Source organism: Microcebus murinus, chromosome 21 (assembly GCF_040939455.1).
Source record: "Microcebus murinus isolate Inina chromosome 21, M.murinus_Inina_mat1.0, whole genome shotgun sequence".
NCBI classification, from domain to species: Eukaryota; Metazoa; Chordata; class Mammalia; order Primates; family Cheirogaleidae; genus Microcebus; species Microcebus murinus.
The window spans coordinates 34,999,146-35,020,539 of NC_134124.1; the positions used below are offsets into that span (position 1 = coordinate 34,999,146).

Consider the following 21,394-nt stretch of genomic DNA (forward strand, 5'->3'; position numbering starts at 1 on the left):
GAATTCTTGTTGATCTTTAGAGAGAGAGAAAGAAAGAGATCCTATAGCAAATAATATTCAACAATCAAAAAGCATATTTTAAGTATCTGTATGCTTCTTCATTGTACAATTAAGCAAAAAAAAGGTTACTATTCTTTGGAAACTCAAAACTTTTTTGGCTAGACACGGTGGAGCTAGATGATATTTAAACACCATTTAATCATTAAAATGTTAATATCTGTACTGATGTAGAAAGGCACTATATATAATCATACAATGGAAACACTGTAGCCTCACTTCAACACAGAAGTTCTATAAGATGTTCAAAATCTTAGAGCAAGTTATTACTGTGCATGATGGTATAATTATAAAGTAAGGAGACTGTATACCAAATGTCACAACTAAAACTACTTATGCATAATCACTATATATATAGATACATAGATATAGATATATCCTAAGTAGATAAAGGTTGATGAAGCATCCTAAGGCCAAGAAATGCACGGAAGCATGTTACCATTTCACATACTCAAAAAAAAAAAAAAAATTCAACAAAAGGGAGAAACTAAAATAGGAAACAAATAGAAACAAATGAATCTAATTGTATTTCAAATGAATAAAAGGGGTGTTGGACCTAACTCTAACACTAAAGGGATGTTGCGGTGGGGCGTGGTGGCTCATGCCTGTAATCCTAGCACTCTGGGAGGCCGAGGCAGGTGGATCGTTTGAACTCAGGAGTTCAAAACCAGCCTGAACAAGAGCAAGACCCTGTCTCTACTAAAAATAGAAAGAAATTAATTGGTCAACTAAAAATATATAGAAAAATAATTAGCCGGGCATGGTGGCGCATGCCTGTAGTCCCAGCTACTCGGGAGGCTGAGGCAGAAGGATTGTTTGAGCTCAGGAGTTTGATGTTGCTGTGAGCTAGACTGACGCCACAGCACTCCAACCAGGGCAACAGAGTGAGACTCTGTCTCAAAAAATATAAATAAATAAATAGCTGCTTCATGTAAGAATTATCAATGGATGCTAAAACTAGTGTTTGTTAAGAAACAGGATATTTATATAGGCTTCAATCTTCTCATAAGATACTTATCATTTGCATTAGGAAAAATAGTAACTTTACAATGAAGAAAGTTGGCAGGCACCCTAATCACCAATAATGAGAAAAATAGACACTATGTGACTTCTGGCATGCTGCACCAAAGACACAATCATACTTCTGTACTTCTTCAAATTCAAAGGTTATGAAAAGAAGAAAAGGCTCAGGAATTGTTTTAGACCAAAGCAGACTAAAGTGATATAACTAAACCTAATGCACGATACTAGATGACTTTCTTTGAATAGTAGTGGAGATAATGGTGAAATGTGAATAAGGTCTGTGGAGTAAATATTAGCATTATATCAATATCTACTTCTTGATTTTAATAACTGTATTATGTTTATGAAAAAGAATGTCCTTGTTCTTAGGAAATAGCCACTAAGGTATTTAGGGATCAAGAAAGTTCCTATCAGGAATTTAATCAAATAGTTCCAGGTATAGGAAGATCAAAGGTCTCCAATCATATTCAATCCAAACATGACTACCGAAAGACTTCACAATCAAAATGTCAAAAATCAGAAACAAAGAGAGGTTTCTGAAAGCAGCAAGAGAAAAGAAGCAAATAACATGCAAGGGAGTTTCCTATAGCTAGCAGTAGACTTCTCAGCAGAAACCTAAGTCCAGAAGAGAGTGGGGTGATATATTCAAAGTGTTGAAAGAAGGGGAAAAAACTCTGCCAACCAAGAATACCATACCCAGCAAAGCTGTTCTTCAGAAATGAAGGAGAGATAAAGACTTTTCCAAACAAAAGCTGAGGGACTTCATAGCCACCAGACCTGTCTTACAAGAAAGTTTTTCAACATGAAAGAAAAGGATACTAATGAGTAACACAAAAACATCTGAAAGTATAAAAGTCACTCCTAAAAGTAAGGACAGTCAAATTAAGAATACAGTCCCCAACGTAAGAGGGTAAGAGGTATTAGTGACTTTGGGCCAGTAGAGCTACTCTGCCTCATGGCTATGAGAGTTACTTGAATAAATGTTCAATATAGACCTGGACTTTTGCCTACCCTCCCAAAGTAAAACTGCATTATCAATCTATCTGTGAGGTTTAGGGCTCTATGAAGTTTCAAAGATGTGACTCCATGCTTAGGATGGCACAGAGAGTTGGCACTGATCTTTTTCTTTTTAAATTGGTATCCTGGTGCTTGAGGATAGAACCAGCGTACAGGAAGCTGCTGGCACCGAAGACATGGTGCCAAAGGGGCCAGAGCTCTTTCTCTCTGCCTCCATACATAATGGGGAGCGGGACTGCATGCTCTGTCCCTGCCAAGTAAAGAAGGTTGGCAGTGATCTCTAGTGACCAAACTATTTCCCAGGCAGCATACACCAATTACAGAAAACATTTTAGTGCCTGTCCTGAACCCACTGCCAAGGGAAGTACTAGTTGTTTTCTAAGAAAGACACTAGGAATCCATAAGATTCTTTATTCAAGGTGGTCTCCCTCTTCTATCTGAAAAGTTTCCTTTGCTTAAGGAATTCTAATGTTAAGAGCCTTACAAAAATGTATATAAACATACTCTACTTGGAGTTATATTCATTGGTCAAGTCCTTCTCCTTTAATGGGTTCAAAGTGTAGTCAAAGCCTTTTTGCTTTTTAGAACACATAATAATCAAAAAGTAGGTTTAAGCCGGGTGCGGTGGCTCACGCCTGTAATCCTAGCACTCTGGGAGGCTGAGGCGGGCGGATTGCTCGAGGTCAGGAGTTCGAAACCAGCCTGAGCAAGAGCGAGACCCCGTCTCTACTATAAATAGAAAGAAATTAATTGGCCAACTAATATATATATAAAATTAGCCGGGCATGGTGGCGCATGCCTGTAGTCCCAGCTACTCGGGAGGCTGAGGCAGCAGGATTGCTTGAGCCCAGGAGTTTGAGGTTGCTGTGAGCTAGGCTGACGCCATGGCACTCACTCTAGCCTGGGCAACAAGGGAGACTCTGTCTCAAAAAAAAAAAAAAAAAAAAGTAGGTTTAACAGAACCATTAAACATATTGATATTTTGGCTTTTCCAAGATTTTGCCACAAAATCCATAAAACAGAATGGGATTCAAATGTCAAATTCTATCTACCAAGTAACAAAGAAAATAATATTTGATTCAAACAATTAAAGTAACAGAAAAACTACTATAAACTGTATTGCCTAGGGGTTAGATTCATGGGTAAAGGGAAATATCTTGGATGCCACTTAATTATTTTAAATTGCATCTATGACTACCATCTTTAGAAAATTCTAAGGTTTATGTTCAGCATATTTAACTACACTGTTCAGAAGAAAATGCTGTCAATAACATTAAGAAATATTAATTACTACATTCTGGCAAACTGCCCTCATAAAAGCTTTTAGAAACTTGCCTATTATTAGCTGGGCATTTATTCCCTTTGCTTTTGTTTACACTGCATTTCCTCAAATTAAGTCCACAGATATGAATCTCTCACATCATTGTGATGTCAACATCAACTCTACTAATTTCTAACTTTAAAAATAGATAGCAAGGTCAACTTTTGAAATAATGACAATACATCCCAAAATGAAAAGGTTAACAATGACATTCCTATTATATTCCCAAAGCTACAATATCAGTAAAGTCAAACTCAAGAAGCCACAGCTCCAACAACCTCAATAAATACATTATATTTCTCTGAACATGTAATCTCATTTTTGCTCTGTCTTTCTCTCCCTCACACCCTACTCCCCAGTCTGAAAGGATGTACACAAAAATGTTTATATTAGGTGGCAGGAAAAATGTACTCTACTTTTTTTTTCTTAAATATACTTTTGGACATTTTTCTGATTTTTTTCACAGTAAGTGTCTAAAGGGTCTAAAACATGACTATAAATATTGTAAGAAAGTATTAGTCCTAAACAAGTTCTCATATAAAACAGTGAAAGAGGCCATCATAATGTACATTTATGTATAGTGTATATGTTTTATATACATGTTATATGTATGTATATTTATGGAATCAAAGCTTTAATTTTTCTCTTTTGTTACCTAGAAGGCAAAAGTAATCTTATAAGTGCTCTAGTCTGAACTTCTAACAAGGTATTGATTTAGTTTAGCAAGGATAGAATAAGGTTTTAGACTGTATCAAGAGTAAACACAAAGACATCATTAATCACTATTTTCCTACTCATTAAAATTGTATGGTATTTCCCTAAGATTTTGCTATAAAAATAACCTACCAATGTGTTTTATACTTCTACTTATTACTAAATTAGAACTACTTCTCAGTGGAAACTGAATTTTATCCTACATCTTTTCTTTAATCTCTCTCAACATTTTATCTGAAAACTTCTCTTTCCTCCCTCTCTGATCAATTGTGAAACTTCCTATACATAAGACTTTCAGTGTTCATCCTTGTACCAAACTGAAAAGCCTACCTTTAACCACTGAAATATAAGTTCTGTCCCTATTGATTATTCCCTTCTTAAAATGCTTAAGAATCACCTATTACATAAGAAAGCTATTTTTTCACTCATTTGCTTCTTTAATGAAGGTTACATTGTAAGTTCTAGTCAGTACACTTAGCGTTGATATATTAAAAACAAAAAGACACACAAGAACCTGTTTTCTACCATATGACCTATCCAATGCAGAAGATAGTCTCCTTGCTTCTAACACTATTACATTTCATTTCATTCAATAACAGATAAGCAATTCTTCCCATTCTCAGAGCTCTTGTTACAGCTTAAGTGTTTTAATCAATGTTCATTCCAGAAGCATTGGGTATCATTTTATGGTTTCTCAAATTCCTTTTCACCATGTCCTACTTGGTAAATACAGTGGCACACCTGAACTTTTAACTTTAAAATTATGAGAATTTAAAAAAAACATAAACTTTAGGAAGAGTGAATTCTCTGTGATGTGATACAATCATTACAAACCTAGAGTAGCAAGAGCCAGTTTCACAGCAGGGGTTGTTCAACAAGCCCTGCATGTTAGTTTTTGGCAACACAACAGTGATCAAAGGCCCAAAAGCTTTTTAATAGCCATCAAGTTAAAATTATCATTTCCAGGTAACTGTCCAGGGCAGAAATTGATCTGCGACTGTCAGAAAAATCACAAGCTATAATAATGAAGCTCTGTATTATGGGATCACTGTAGGTTTCCTCCTCCTCCACCTTTAAGTGAGACACTTTAGGAAGCAAGAATGTCTCTGTTCCTTTTATCAGCTATAAAACCAGGTGGTTCCAAATGACCATATGCTACTATTACAAGTGCAGAGAGAGCACTTTTATTGTAATCCTCTTCAATTTAGCCCTGGGGACAATCACCACTTTATAATTTGAGATAGATTTTCTAATACTCCACAAGAATGATTTAAAAGCACAGACCAAGAAAAACTTTATTAAGCGTTTTTCAGATTAGACAAAGCCTTCCTTTCTTGTACATTAAGGAGCTCAAAGAAACTTGTTTCCCCACACAGTTCAACTGTTCAGTTCAAGTCAAGCTCGAATGAACTGAGTTTTACGCTGAAAACATTCAGGTAGGAGGTGAAGTAATGATGAGAAAGAACATAAGAGAGCAAAGGAGCACAAAGGAGGATAAACAGGATTACTGCTTTTTTCTATGTGATCCATTAAGTTCTTAGTTCGAAATTACTAATTTGTAAAATGCAATATAATTTGTTGACTAAGATCAACAACAGTTACTCACCTTAATTTTTACACTGCCATCATCTCCATTTTGGAGTATGAGCACAAGAGTCCTTAAGACCTACGTTCCACTGACTTTAACTCAACTGTGTTTACTGTCACAAAGGAAAATGCTCACAATACACTTTGCTACAAGGAAAGAAAAGTCAACCAAAACCTGTCAACATCCATGGAGAGAAGACAACAGAGAGCTTAAAGTTTGGGTTACTCTATTTCCTTTTTCCATCAAAACATCTCTGTGCCTCAGTTTTCTTCCCTGTGAAATGGCAATAACAACATCAGTCTTCCCTAATGTCAAAAGCTCCTTGTAAGAATCAAGAAAATGTATATGAAGATTCTTTAAAAACCAAAATATACAACAAAATGTATCACTAATAATTATGGTTCTGCTCACATATTTGTTAATTTTATTTGTAAGCCTTAAGCAATTGAAAAGCCATTATTTTAATGACTTCAATAAGATACTCATTCAAAAAATATTTTACTAAGTACCCACTACTTAGAAATTACTATGTTCAGATATTTATATACAGTTTAAGTTATAAAGTTTAAACTATGTTATATAGTTGAAAGTTGTATTTACATGCTTGAATAATAAATTCCTCCCCAAACACGTTCTCTTTACAATTTTTATTTGGAAAAATGTGGTTTCAAATAAAAAGATAAAGGATAATTCTGATCCCTGCAGTGAAATTAATCTATAGTAAAGTATGTCAAAGATCAGTTCCAGCCAATAACTTGTCCCCATATTCGCCCTCTTCCAGTATCCTCCAAAATGTCTCCTTAAAAAATACTAAATTCAGGGAATTCTTAAAGGATGTCTTCATTACTCACTATTTACATAGTACTCAGTACAGGCTGCACATGAAACCTGGATTTCTGCTTCATTCAATATAAGTAGAGAATCAGGCCGACAGCAACCTAACACAATGCCACTGAGCTGGGTAGACTATAAATATTATATAATTAACCCTCTGTTTACATTCAAAGCAAGTCAAATCACCACTAGGTTTGCTAAGGATGACAATAAAACAACACACAAACACAAGTAGGAAGATCTTAACAAGCACATTAGATCACTGTCTCCTTTCACCAAATGGGCGAATAAGAATCTATCCCCTAGTTAATTTTGTGAGGAGAGTCTCTAAATAGGCAACTAGGGAACCAGTTAGTAATAAAATAATTTCACCCAAAAACCAAATGAAATAAAGCCAAGTAGTATTTTCATTCTCCAAACGATAAAACAGCCACAACTGTCTATTTGTTATTTCACTTATTTATTCAAGCAACAACTATTAATTGTAGAAGTACTAGGAATTACACCAGATACCAGGGATATAGTAACGAACAAATCAGACAAGGTCCCTGCCCTCACAGTGCATACAATATTCTGGGGGAAGACAGGAAATGAACAAGTAAACAATTTCTAAAGTAATTTTAAAAAACACCCAGGCAGGGGCATGCTATTTTTAAGAACTGTAATCAAAAGTACCACACAGGCCGGGCTCATGCCTGTAATCCTAGCACTCTGGGAGGCCAAGGCGGGCGGATTGCTTGAGGTCAGGAGTTTGAAATCAGCCTGAGGAAGAGCGAGATCCCCGTCTCTACTATAAATAGAAAGAAATTAACTGGCCAACTAATATATATAGAAAAAATTAGCCGGGCATGGTGGCGCATGCCTGTAGTCCCAGCTACTCGGGAGGCTGAGGCCACGGCACTCACTCTAGCCTGGACAACAAAGTGAGACTTTGTCTCAAAAAAAAAAAAAGTTTTGAATAATGAACTAGAGGTAATCTTGGTAAAGATGATCTAATCCATTAACACCTTTGAACAACTGAAGAAATTCAGCCCAAAGTATCATAGCTAATGTAGGCCTTTTCTCATAACAAGATTAAAACCCAAGCAGGTCTACAGAATCTTAGCCCAACTCATTACATATGCCAGAAAACTGAGACCTAAGAGACAGATTGATCTGTGACAAACACATACATGTGCATGTAAAAAAGTTAAACACATTTCTTATGCTTAAACTCTGATAATATAGGTTGAATATCATTTGAATATTTGTAGAATACATGCTAGTTGAGCATTCAACTAATTTCAATCCCTTGCAGTCCCTTGGAGTAAAAAAGAAAAAAAAAAAGTATAAAAAAAAAAAAAAAAAAAAAAAACTAATTTCAACATTCATCTGAAAATCCCAAATCTGAAATGCTCCCAAATCCAAAAATTTTTGAGTGTTGACATGTCATTCAAAGGAAGTGCTCATTGGAGCATTAAAATTATAGAACAATAAAAATCTGTTAGACTATAACAACCTAGTACACATTAGAATTTTGTACAAGATAACCTTGCAAAATGTAACATGACATGGGAATAGTTTATTATTAGAAGCACAAAAAACAAAAATAACTTTTTTAACCACTCAGCTAATATCACCTATAATATTGTCTTACAACTCGGTCTACTGATTATGGTAATTACACCTTTCCAAATCTGACAACGTATCTTAATAACTTCAAATTTCACCTATCGCTCTACAAGTTTAACAATCCCCCAAAACGCCATGTTTTTTCATATCTCTGTACAAGTAATCTCTTCTGCATACAGAATGCTTTTTTGCCTTTTCTTTTCTTTATTCCCCTTTTAAGACCAACATTGTCATCTTCTTTAAAGAAACAGAGTCTCCCTCTGTCACCCAGGCTGAAGTGTAGTGGTGCAATCATAGCCGACTACAACCTCAAACTCCTGGGCTCAAGTGATCCTCCTGCCTCAGCCTCCCAAGCAGCTGGGACTACAGGTGCATGCTACCATACTCTCTTAATTTTTTCTTTTTTTTCATTTTTCTTTTTAGAGACAAGGTCTCACTGTGTTGCCCAGACTGGTCTCAAACTCCTGACCTTAAGTGATCCTCCCATCTCAGCTTCTGGAGTAGCTGGTATTATAGGTAAGAACCACTGTGCCGGGGAAGACCAACTTTTTTTTTTGAGACATGGTCTTGCTCTTGCTTCAGGCTGGTCTCCAACTCCTAGCCTCAAGCTACCTTCCTGCCTCAGCTTCCCAAAGTCCTGGGATTACAGGTGTGAGCCACCGCACCCAGCCAAGACCAATTTCTTACACCGCCTCTTCACTGAAGCTTTCTGATCCTGCTCTCCACTATTCCTTCAACTTTCATAATACTGTTTTCATTGCTGTAGAGACTTTTAAAACTTTACCTAAGTTTTATTTAAATGTATGATTCCTCTAGTAGACCATAATCTACTTGATATCATAAAGCAGGCCTTATTTATATCTCTAATTACAGCTAGCTTCAAGTGGAGAGTTGGAATAACAGACTTTAAAAGTTTCAGGAAGACACATCTTAACACCTAAGAAATACAGTGTTTGGCTTGGGCTGAAAGCAGATTCATAACTAAATGAACTGGACTATTAATATTTATTTATTATTATTTATTACTCTGCCCCTTTGATATTTTTGTCACAGAGTCTACAAGCATGGAAACTATCTGAACCAATACAAAGAAATAAATAGTCTGACTTTGCTTATACCTAAAGCCAGTTACAATAAGTGCAAAACAATTATTTAAATGTTTTCCTGTGAGGGTAAGAATTCAATCAGAAAAGCCCCAAAATAACTAATTCGTTACTTAGTCAGCTACTAATTCATTACTTAATCAAGTTTTAAGCAAATGCATATCATTAAGACCCCATGGTCAGGTAAAATTCATTTGAAATGACTTTTACATGCAAATATTTCATTTTTCTTAGATGTCTATGTTCAACAAATATTCCATTTCAGAAAACAGGGCTATAATGGTAACTTCTAAAAGTTTTATTGTGAACATGCAAACTATGGCATTACAACACCCACTATATACTCAGCAATATTTAATCTCTCAGCTCAATACATGGATATATTAAAAACCAAACTTGATTCTTGCTGACTATACATCAAAGTAGCTGATGCAAGACAATATGTGCTGATTGTTTTTGGCCAACACACAGGCATCTTTAAGTACATACGCATTAGCAAAGTCTCAACCTATGGTCCTCGAACTATCAGGGAATCAAGAGGAGTCTGCGGGTCTCCTATCCTAGTACTGCAACATAAGCAGAAACTGAAAAGCTGGGAGGGATGGTGAGAGGTGGCAGGAAGAATCTGGTACAAGTGGCCCACCAAGTGGAAATAAACCATTCAGGTGAGGCTGGGCACGGTGGTTCGTGCCTGTAATCCTAGCACTCTGGGAGACCAAGGCGGGAAGATCACTCAAGGTCAGGAGTTCAAAACCAGCCTGAGCAAGAGCGAGACCCCGTCTCTACTAAAAATAGAAAGAAATTAATTGGCCAACTAAAAATATATAGAAAAAATTAACCGGGCATGGTAGCGCCATGCCTGTGGTCCCAGCTACTTGGGAGGCTGAGGCAGAAGGATTGCTCGAGTCCAGGAGTTGGAGGTTGCTGTGAGCTAGGCTGATGCCACAGCACTCTAGCCTGGGCAACACAGTGAGACTCTGTCTCAAAAAACAAAACAAAACAAAACAAAACATTCAGGTGGTCTGCAGTAAGGAAAAATGAGAACCACTAAATCAGCAAATTGATCATCATATCCAATCAGTTACATCACATTACTTAGCCTAACACAACCTAGTGCTTTTCTGGAACAGGATAAGAAAGTGCTTTGGCCAAAAGCCACAAGATAGATAACTGATTTATTAACATAAAGGCAAAAATCTGTTATTACTAGTGATTTAACAATTATTCTCATTAGAAGACTCACCTGTGTAAAGTACTACTAATTAGGTATTGCCAAAGCTTTGCATTTACAGTAAGAAAATCAGATGTAAAAATAAAATCCCGGCCGGGCGCTGTGGCTCACGCCTGTAATCCTAGCTCTTAGGAGGCCGAGGCGGGCGGATTGCTCAAGGTCAGGAGTTCAAAACCAGCCTGAGCAAGAGCGAGACCCCGTCTCTACTATAAAATAGAAAGAAATTAATTGGCCAACTGATATATATATAAAAAATTAGCCGGGCATGGTGGCGCATGCCTGTAGTCCCAGCTACCCAGGAGGCTGAGGCAGAAGGATCACTCGAGCCCAGGAGTTTGAGGTTGCTGTGAGCTAGGCTGACGCCACGGCACTCACTCTAGCCTAGGCAAGAAAGCGAGACTCTGTCTCAAAAAAAATAAAAAAAATAAAAATAAATAAAATAAAATAAAATCCCATCTATTAAAATCTGTCCAAAAGAAAGAGAGGTGCTATAAACTATCAAAAGTCAGAGGAATGAAGATTCCTACATTTCTAACACATCAAAGATTCTCTTCATAGTGCTAATAACTGATTCCTAAATAAATTAAAACCAGATGAAAAAACAGCCAAATTTTATATCCACTGCAAGAATCTTCTTTAAAAATCCCTTTCCACATACATTTCAGATCATCTTGACTGGAATTTCAACCCCTTATTTGACAGAAAATTAAAAATGAAGGCTGAGTGTGGTGGCTCATGCCTGTAGCCCTAGCACTTTGGGAGGACAGCTTGAGGCAAGGAGTTTAAGACCAGCCTGTAAAACATAATAAGACCCCTGTCTCTATAAAAAGCAAGAAAAGTTAGCCCATCGTGGTGGTGCATACCTGTAATCCCAGCTACTTGGGAGACCGAGGCAGGATTGCTTGAGCTCAGGAGTTTGAGGATGCAGTGAGCTATGATGACACCACGGCACTTCAGCCTGGGCAATAGAGCAAGATCTTGTCTAAAAAGAAGGGCTGGGGTGGGGATGGACTAGCTCTATGGAAGGTAGATTAGGTAACAGCTACAATGGTCCTTATCAGTTTTTAATGTAAACTCTAATGCTGAAACTCTTCCCAATGAGGATGTGGCTCCCATACCTGCCCACCCAGAGTTCTAATGTATCTCCAACCTACACCTTCTTGCTACCCATTTTCCTTTTGTCTCTCTCCCCACAGCCCTACTCCTAATAAAATCAAGCCATCCTCTGCTTTACATGAAATAAATGCCTATTTCACAGTGTCTCTTTCCAAAGTGGCATGAAATTTCATGTAACCCTTTCATAAAGCCCCAGAGCTCACCAACCCAGAAAATAGAAAGGATTTTTACTTACACCGTCACACTATGGATAAAAGACTAAATCTTCAGTCCTCCTCATGCTTTTTTTTATTGAGACAGAGTCTCACTCTGTTGCCCCAGCTAGAGTGCCGTGGCATCATCCTAGCTCACAGCAACCTCCAACTCCTGGGCTCAAGCAATCCTTCTGCCTCAGCCTCCCGAGTAGCTGGGACCACAGGCATGGCGCCACCATGCCCGGCTAATTTTTTCTATATTTTTAGTTGGCCAATTAATTTCTTTCTATTTTTAGTAGAGACAGGGTCTTGCTCTTGCTCAAGCTGGTTTTGGACTCCTGACCTTGAGTGATCTTCCCGCCTTGGTCTCCCAGAGTGCTAGGATTACAGGCGTGAGCCACCACACCCTGTCCCTCTCTCATGCTTGATTTTGCTTCATTCTTTACTACAGGCCCAACCAAAGAATAGAAGCATAAAGAAATTCAATAACAACCCAGTTAGATGACATGTAGTGGTAACATATGGGACACTGAAAATACATAAGATAGAGGTGCATATGACACTCCTGGTGAAGAAAGTCTTACAGGAAATGTGTTTGTCCTGAACAACACCAACCTCAAAAGGGCTCTTGGTATATTCTGGGGTTGGAGGACCAAGAAGTCTACCTTGTTTTGGGACATACATAACAAGCTACAGCTAGAATTTCTGCAAACAATACAACTAGAATGAAAAGTTACTAAACCAAATTATTTTCTGAAATTGTAAGAATGATATGTTCAAATATAATCAGATATATCAGGTTCACAGGTAGGGAGAACTGTTTTCCTATTTCCCAATAATTCAACAAAATTCAATATACTAAGTAGCTACTTACGTGTCAGGCCTGATTAGAGGTGGTTTCTCTCATTTCTCCACCCTCTCTGAAATGCTCATGATTCACTTCTTAGTACAATCCTTAGTACTTTCCTCCTCTTTCACCTACTTACCAGTCATTCACTTCTATACCTTCAGTCGACCTCCAGCAGCTGATTCCAAAATCCATATTCATAAACCTAAACATCTAGGAGTTCCAGATCTAAATTGTGATACCACCCTAAATGATGTTTCCACTAAAAATTCTAGTCATTTACACCTTAACATACACTGAATGCTGAACTACGGTTTCCCCAGATATCTTTATTCCCCCAAACCTGCCAAGCTGCTTCAATATTCCTGGTCACTGAGGGTCACAAACACCGAATTATTTTACTTCGTTCTCTTCTATATCCCTACATCTGATAAATCACCAACTCATCCCTGATGTGTTCCTCATTTTAGTTTCTTCCCACTTTAGGCGATCCTGTACCGTTTCTCAAACTTTAATGTGCATAGGAATCACTTGAGAATATTGTTAAAATGCAGATTCTGATTCAGTAAGTCTGAGATGGAGCCTGAGGTTCTACATTCCTAATATGCTCCCAGGTGATGCCAATGTTGCTGGTCGAGGGACCAAACTTTTTGAGCAGCAAAGTGCTCGACTGTAAATTCCTTTGAGGGCAGAGACTTTGTTCCCTCTGTTGTAATCCCAGTAATGAGTATATATAATAGTGGTTCAACTAATATTCAGTGAATTAATCACAACAGTCAGTATACTCTCTTCACCAGATGTCCGGTGATGAGCTCTCCTCCAGACCCTGTGGTAACATCCTACTCACTACCTGTCCAGTCTCTCCATCATTTCCTGCCATACAGCCTGCTCCAGCCAAGGCAGCCACCTTACTAACCACTACCCAATGCATGTATTATTTACAACTACTTTTAAGCCTTAATTCATAACCATTCCTACATCTGGTATGTACTCTCCACCAGTCTACAAAGAACATGTCGTTTAAAAACTAGTTTATCCTGGCTGGGTGCGGTGGCTCATGCCTATAATTCTAGCACTCTGGGAGGCCGAGGCGGGAGGATTGCTTAAGGTCAGGAGTTCAAAATCAGCCTGAGCAAGAGCGAGACCCCCATCGCTACTAAAAGTAGAAAGAAATTAATTGGCCAACTAAAAATATATAGAAAAAAATAGCTGGGGAGACGGGAGTAAAAAATAAATAAATAAATAAAAATTAGCCAGGCAGGGTGGTGCATGCCTGTGGTCCCAGCTACTCGGGAGGCTGAGGCAAGAGGATCGCTTGAGCCCAGAAGTTTGAGGTTGCTGTGACCTAGGCTGATGCCACAGCACTCTAGCCCGGGCAACAGAGACGCTGTTTCAAAAATAAATAAATAAATAAATAAATAAATAAATAAATAAATAAATAAATAAATAAATAAATAAATAAAATAAAACAAAACAAAACAAAACTAGTTTATCCTGATCACTTTTAAATCTGACCAACCCTGGGCTGGTATGGTGGCTCATGCCTATAATCCTAGCACTCTAGAAGGCTGAGGCAAGACTGCTTGAGGTCAGGAGTCCAAGACCAGCCTGAACAAGAGCAAGACTTCATCTCTACAAAAAACAGAAAAATTAGCTGGGCATGGTGGTGTGTACCTGTAATCTAAGCTACTTCAGAGGCTGAGGCAGGAGAATCACTTGAGCCCAGGAGTTTGAGGTTTCAGTCAGCTATGATGATGCCACTATACTCTAGCCAGGGCGACAGACCAAGACTCTGTCTCAAAAAAAAAAAGGCTGACCAACCCTGTGCTACTAAGATCATTTTATTTTCTTTATTCATTCAGCACTTGCACAGTTATGCTATGGTATTATCTGTTTATATGGTGTTTTATAGTTGTTTCATATATGCATATTATGCTTACCTAAAAAAGAATTTTGACATACGCAAGAAACAGAATCATGATTCCTCTTTTTGGAACCACATGACCAATACAATGTTGGGCATACTGTGGGTACTCAATTCTTGTTAACTGTAAAATGTTATCCCCCAAAATACAACCATCATCTCTTAATTAAGCAATTGAGGCCAGGCGAAATGGCTCAGGCATGTAATTCCTAGCACCCTGGGAGGCCGAGGTGGGAGGATCGCTCAAGGTCAGAAATTTGAGACCAGCCTGAGCAACAGTAAGACCCAATCTCTACTAAAAATAGGAAAAAATTAATTGGCCAACTAAAAGTACAGAAAAAATTAGCTGGGCATGGTGGCACATGCCTGTAGTCCCAACTACTTGGGAGGCTGAGGCGGGAGGATTGCTTGTGCCCAGAAGTCTGAGGTTGCTGTGAGCTAGGCTGACGCCACGGCACTCTGGCTTGGGCAACACAGTGAGACTCTGTCTCAAAAAAAAAAAAAATTGAAGAGGGTTTATGGATTACTTTTGTCAACTTTTAAAAAACCATTTTACTGCCAATAATCTTTCACCAGATCAGACAGAGGAAATAAAACAGTTTAATATTCCTAGTTGAGAAAGCAAACGTTGGTTACAAGATTTGTGAATTATTGGCTACAGATCTATTTTTAATCCATCAAGGGTTTCATCCATGAAGGGTTAATTATATATATATTTAAAACTAAAACTAGAAGCACAAGGAACAAAAGAAAAAACAGATAAACTAGACTTCGTTAAACTTAAAAACGTATCAAAGGCTACCATTAAGAGAGTGAAAAGACAACCCACAGAATGGGAGACAATAGCTACAAATGATGTATCTGATAAGAGTTTAATATCCAGAATATATAAAGAACTACAACTCTAAAAAAAAAAAAACCCAATTAAAAAATCATCAAAGGACCTGAATAGACATTTCTCCAAAGATACATAAATGGCCATCAAGCACATGAAAAGATGCTCAACACCACTACTCATGAGGGAAATGCAAATCAAAACCACACTGAGATACCTACTTCACACCCACTAGAATTGCTATAATTTAAAAAATGGAACATAACAAGTGTCGGTGAAGATGTGGAAAAATTGAAATCCTCATTAATTGCTGGTGAGAATGTCAAGTGGTGCAGCCACCATGGAAATAGTTTGGCACTTCCTTAGAAAGATAAACATAGAATTACCATGACCCAGTAATTCCACTCCTAGGTATATGGCCAAAAGAACTAAAAACAGGGACTCAAAACAGACACTTGTATAACCAAGTTCACAGCTGCATTATTCACACCAAAATGTGGAAACAATCCAAATGTCCATCATCAGATGACAATGTGGCACATACATACAACGGATTATTCAACCATAAAAAGGATAAAGTACTGCTAATACTATAGTATGGATGAACCTGGGAGATATTATGCTAAGTGAAATAAACCACAAAAGGACAAATATATGATTCCACTTACATGAAATATCTAGAATAGGCAAATTCGTAGTGATAAAAAGTATAATAGATTAGTGTTTACTAAGGATTGGGAGGAGGGAGGAGCAGGGAGAAATTGCTTAATGGATCCAGTTTCCGTTTGGAGTGACGAAAAATTTTGGAAATAGTGGTGATGGATGTTTAATACTGTGAATATAATTAATGACACTGAATTATACACTTAAAAATGGTAAAAATGGCAAGTTTTATGTTGTATGTTTTATCACAATTTTGTAAAATGAAACTGGGGGAGGGGGAAGGAAACTAGCATTCTTTATTACAGCCCTGGGTTTAAGTTCTGATTGCCATTTACAAGCTATGTGATGTTGAATAAGTTATTTAATTTCTCTGGGCTTCAATTTCTTTGTCTATAAAGTAGAGATATTATCCACCTCACAGGGCTGTTGAGGATTAAATGAAAGAACCTATTCACTTACCATAGTACCTGTTACATAATAAATACTGGATAAATGGTAGATGTTATTCAAAAACTATTGTTACTCATTGAGTAGGTGTTTGTAAGGCTGCTATAAATGGATATCTAAAAGAACTCCATGATGTTCCCAAGACACTCTGAAATAACGTCTAAAGAAATGAATGTCCAGTATTTAGTTATCCTCCTGTAGACCTGGTAACTAGTGACCACCAGGTTCAGTTCTCTTGGGATATCTCTGAATGTACAGAATGACACACCTAGAAAGTGAGATGTACTTTGTATATGACTACACTTTCATTACAGAGGTGAACAAAGAAGGTTGTTGGCTGTCTTCAATTAATATGATCTTACTAGGTTTCGCCATATATTTCTTATTTTAAAAAATCATAAGAGATTTAATTCCACAGCAAATGCCATGAGCAAAAGCCTTGTCTAGAGGCCCTAAGTGGCAATCCCAGCATCACAATGTCATCATAAGGCGGAGAACCATACAGAATATGTCTAAAAATGTCAAAACAATGGGAAATTCTAGAAGCATGGAAACTTGGAAAGAACTATTAATCTTGTATAACTTCTATGATATACCTGTCTTGATTAAAATTAGGCATTAAAAAAACAGTCTAAGTAGCTGAAACTCAAAAACTGAATTCTAGGCAAGGTATGCCAGAGGAAGATACTTTGTACAAATGATTCCAAAATAATAGATAACATAAATCTTATAATGTGAATTAAGCCATTTCCATATTCTATAGTCTCTTGCAAAAATTTCTCAAATTTCTTCAAAAAGGTTATCTACCTAATAAGGAAGTTTTTCTTGATATACATACAAAAATTTGCATACATAAGAGATGGTTCCAGAGGTAAAAGGAAAGTACAGTATCTCAAATGGTCAAAAAGATTTTTTTAAAAGTCATTTTTTTTACTAAAGCTGGCTGATATTTAGAAAGGGTCAAGCCATTCTGTGATGTTTGTACAACATTGTGAATGTAATTAAATCCATCATGAGAAGCATCTGAAGACTGTATCTTACTCAATGTTGATGATAAGAGAATCTTCATAACCCAATACATCCAGATTAATACTACTAACCACCACTGTATCTTTGAAAAGCTAAGGATCTGTGCCAATACCCTTAGGAAAAAGTCTTTCCCTTCCCAACAAAAACCTATTTAATGAGCAAGAATTCCTAAACATGTTAACTTGCAACACACCTGAGCTAATTTCATTAAACCTCAATTAACTCTTATGACAATAATGGAAAATAAAAGCATCCATAATTAATTCCAGAAACAATCCTTTTCCTTTTCAGAAACACAACCTCCTTCCCCATTCCAGTTATATCAGAGCCCATGCCCTCTCTCTCCTGAAGAAAGTAAGTTTGGTGGTTGATGTTCCTTTTTCTAAACTTTACTTTGGAAAGGATTAGCACAGCTTACAGTCCAGAGAATTCAGTCTCAAAGAAACTGATACTATAGCTATCTAAATGGATAAGACTGGCAATAAATTACCCAAAGCTAAGATTCCATGCTTTTAAAAGCCCACACTAATAATGCCCAGCTGGTCATAAGTCACACTATCAAAAGGCTTAAATAAATTAGTTAAAATGTATTACAGGGAAAAATATTTATGACAATTTTTAAATGACTGTGAAAAAATAATTAAAACTAAACACTACCTATAACAAATACTGATATACTTTGGTACCACTATCACCTCAATTAGAGGAAGAATTATTTTGATCCCCAATTTGACCTTAACCCAATGCTATTTTAAATCATGCCCTTTTTATCTTCCTGTTTTGTTGTCACTGAGGATCTCATTAATGTGCCACCAAGTAATGAAATGCACTATAAAGTAGCATTTTCATGCACTACTTTTTCAAGACCTTTACTGGGCTCTCAAATTATGTGCCCAGGATTTAGCTATACAGGATTACCCATAGATTTTAATAAACAGGCATGGCTAAACATGTAATCCAGGGAATCCATCAGCCAAAAGTTAGGAGTACTGGTTTATGCACAGAGCTTAAGTAACAGGGTAAAGCAACTAGTGTAAATGCTAGTATGTTAAGAAAAAGTTGTAAACCCTCCCACACCAAAACAATTTAGGAACTTACAAAAATGTGTCTAACATTAGGTCGGAATCAAACCCACTGCCATCTTTGCTCTTCCTACAAGCTGTTTTTAACTAAGATACTCCATAGAATGGACTCTGTAAAAGGTCACTTAAGTAAAGGTAGAATTAATTTTATTATCATATCGCCATACAACTACTACGGATTGGATTGAAATACTTCTCAGGACTATATACTTCTCAGCTATTTAATATAAAATAGAAGTGCGTTCCGTGTTAGGAAACTTTTGAAGTACTGATCCTACTGGGTAAGTCAGACTCTCAACGCATCCGTACTTTTACCCCACAGATTTCCCTTTACGTAAGACGGATCGGAATCTGCCTGGCCCACCCGACAGCACACCGGCCCACACCCGCGAGCCGCAGCGAGCAGCCACGTTTTACTCGGGCAGCCGTTTCCCCGCCCTCCCGGATACAATGCCTGCGGCCACTGGAGACGTCCCCGGCCGAGCTCCAGAAACTCGCGGTTTAAATGGCCAAGCTGGAACCGACCCGGGCAGCTGTCACCCGAAACCCGGGAAAGCCGAGCCCAGCCAACTCCGCCGACCGCGGACGCGCGCGGAGACGTGGCGGGGCCCGTCGGGGGACGCCTCAGCCGCCCGCCCGCCCGCCCGGCTGGCTCTCCCGCGACCCCGGCGCCGCCATCCTGCTCCTGAATAATTGAGCGGGCTGGAGCGCGGCGAGGCGCCCAGGAGCGCGGGCCGGGGCCGGGTTCCCGGCGCCGAGCCGTGCGGTCTGCGAGGCCGAGGCGACACCCCGGCGCGCCGGGGACTCTTATCCGGGGCTGGAGGCAAGGGGCGACCCCGCGGCCGGCGGGCAGCCGCAAGCCGAGCGCGGGGAGTGACGCGGAGCGGGGATGACAAAGGGGCGCGGGGGCCCGGCCGCGCGGCCCGCAGGGGTCGGGACAGGTGGCCGGGCCTGGCCGGGAACAATGGGGGGCCGAGGCTGCCCCCTGGCGCTCACCTACCTCCGGTGCCCTCCGAGTTCTCGTTGAGGCTGCCTGAGGAGTCGTGCTGGGCGCCCACACACCCGCCCATGGGGGACCCCGGCGCCTCGTCCGCCACCTCCGGGCGCTCGTCCGGCCCGCCGCCGCCGCCGCCGCCGCCTCAGCCTCCTCCGGCGCCACCGCCGAGCTCCGGACAGGCGCGCCGCTCCGCTCGCCCGCCGCGGCCCAGCCTCCGCCCCCCTCGCCGCTCCACCCACCGCCTTGGCTCGGCCCCTTCCTCCGCGCCCACTTCTGCCTCAGCCCCCGGGCCGCCCGCCCGGCAGGCCTGGCCCGCGCGTAGCCCCCGCCTCCGGCTCGGCCCCGCCAAGCCGGAGCTGGCCCATCCCGGGCGGGCCGCAGCGCCCGTGTCGCCCGCTCACAGCGCCGCACACCCGCGCCCAGGCGAGCCCCGCGCCGGCGCCGTCCGTCCGCCAGGCCCCATCAGCCCCCGCCCCGCGGCGCCGCCCTCCGCGCCCGCGGCCTGGGCTCGGCCCGGCCCGCCCGGAACCGCCGGGGAGGGGCGGGGCCGCGGGAGGCCGCGCTCTGATTGGCTGCGGCGTCGGCGAGCGAGCGGGAGGGCGGGGGAGGAGAGGCGCGGCGGCCGCGCGGGCGGAGGGCGCCGAGGCGGGAGCGAGGCGGGGGCGCCGGGAAGAAAGGAGCGGGCCGGGGTGGCAGGAAAGGACGGGCGAAAGTGAGGAGAGAAGTGCGCAGGGCGAGAGCGGGGTCCTGGCTCCTCGGCCGCAGCGCTTTCCTTCTGGTGGCGGCGGGGCGCCGGGAGGAGTGCGGGGACTCGCGGGCGGAGCCGGGCGCTGTCCCAAATCCGGGGAGGTGGGGGCGCCCGGCTGGCCGCCGCCGTCCCGGCACCTTGTGCGTTTGTTTGTGTGGCGCTCGGCGGGCTGCTGCCCGCAGTCTGGGCTGCCCTTGCCGCCCTTCCCCCACCCCTGAGACCCCGGCGCCCGCTGGGCGGAGGCCGGCGTGGCCGCGAGCCCGCCCGATTCCGATTCCCGGCGGGGTCCGGAGGGAGAGAAGCGCCGGACGCCGCTCCGCGGGCGCGGGTTTGTTTAATTTTTCACGAGGTGGATTGTTGGAACAATACTACTTCTCAAGATCCTGCCTTTAGGGATCTTAAATCATCTTTAGAACAAAGTGAAATAGGAATAAGTGAAACACCCTGCTTCTCTAATCTAGAATTTGGCACGTCGACCACGCCCAACATTCTTGGCGGTTACTTTTCCAATCTCAGCCAAATTGTCAAAGTCCCTTTAGAATCCTACTTCTTGCTATAACGCCTTAAAATTTTTATCGTCCTTCTCGGGCCTTTTTCTAAAGCTTATTTCTGCCTAACAGCTGTTTTAACTATCTGCTCCATTTTTATATCAGAATCTTTTTTTAACATCCTGGGTCAGCTTTTGCTTAGCATTAAAAAAAAATTTTTTTAAGTGAAATACCTAAGAAAGAGACACTCTGCAGTTTGGGATTTGCATTTAAATATATTCTCATACTGCTGGTGGGAGTGTAAATTGGTTCAATCTTTTTGCAAAGCAATTTGGCAATGCAGATCTAGAGACTTAAAGATGTTCATACCCTTTGACTCAGGATTATTCCACATCTGGAAATTTAGCTCACAGAAACAGTCCCAAATGCAAAAATTTAGAGATAATCAGACGTTAAACAAACAAAATCCTACGCTTATATTAAAGCACAGAAATGGCGTGAGATATAAAAGTCTGCTATACTAAA

At 40.4% G+C, this 21,394-nt stretch overlaps 1 protein-coding gene and 1 non-coding gene across 3 annotated transcripts in view; both read right to left on the reverse strand.

Moving 5' to 3' along the window:
• UBTD2 (ubiquitin domain containing 2) overlaps positions 1-20,153 on the reverse strand; it is a 59,591-nt gene extending 39,438 nt beyond the window's left edge. Inside the window, exon 1 of one of the 2 annotated variants that reach the window (XM_012765495.2) lies at positions 19,637-20,153. In XM_012765495.2, coding sequence (XP_012620949.1) covers positions 19,637-19,706 — 70 coding nt within the window. In that variant the 5' untranslated portion in view covers positions 19,707-20,153. The remainder of the gene's footprint in view (positions 1-19,636) is intronic. The other variant, XM_012765496.2, reaches the window with a different exon arrangement.
• Positions 2,216-2,364, reverse strand: LOC142863435 (small nucleolar RNA SNORA57). The gene has a single exon (XR_012914201.1). It is a non-coding gene; the product is annotated as a small nucleolar RNA SNORA57 (small nucleolar RNA).
• Positions 20,154-21,394: the final 1,241 nt, after the last annotated feature.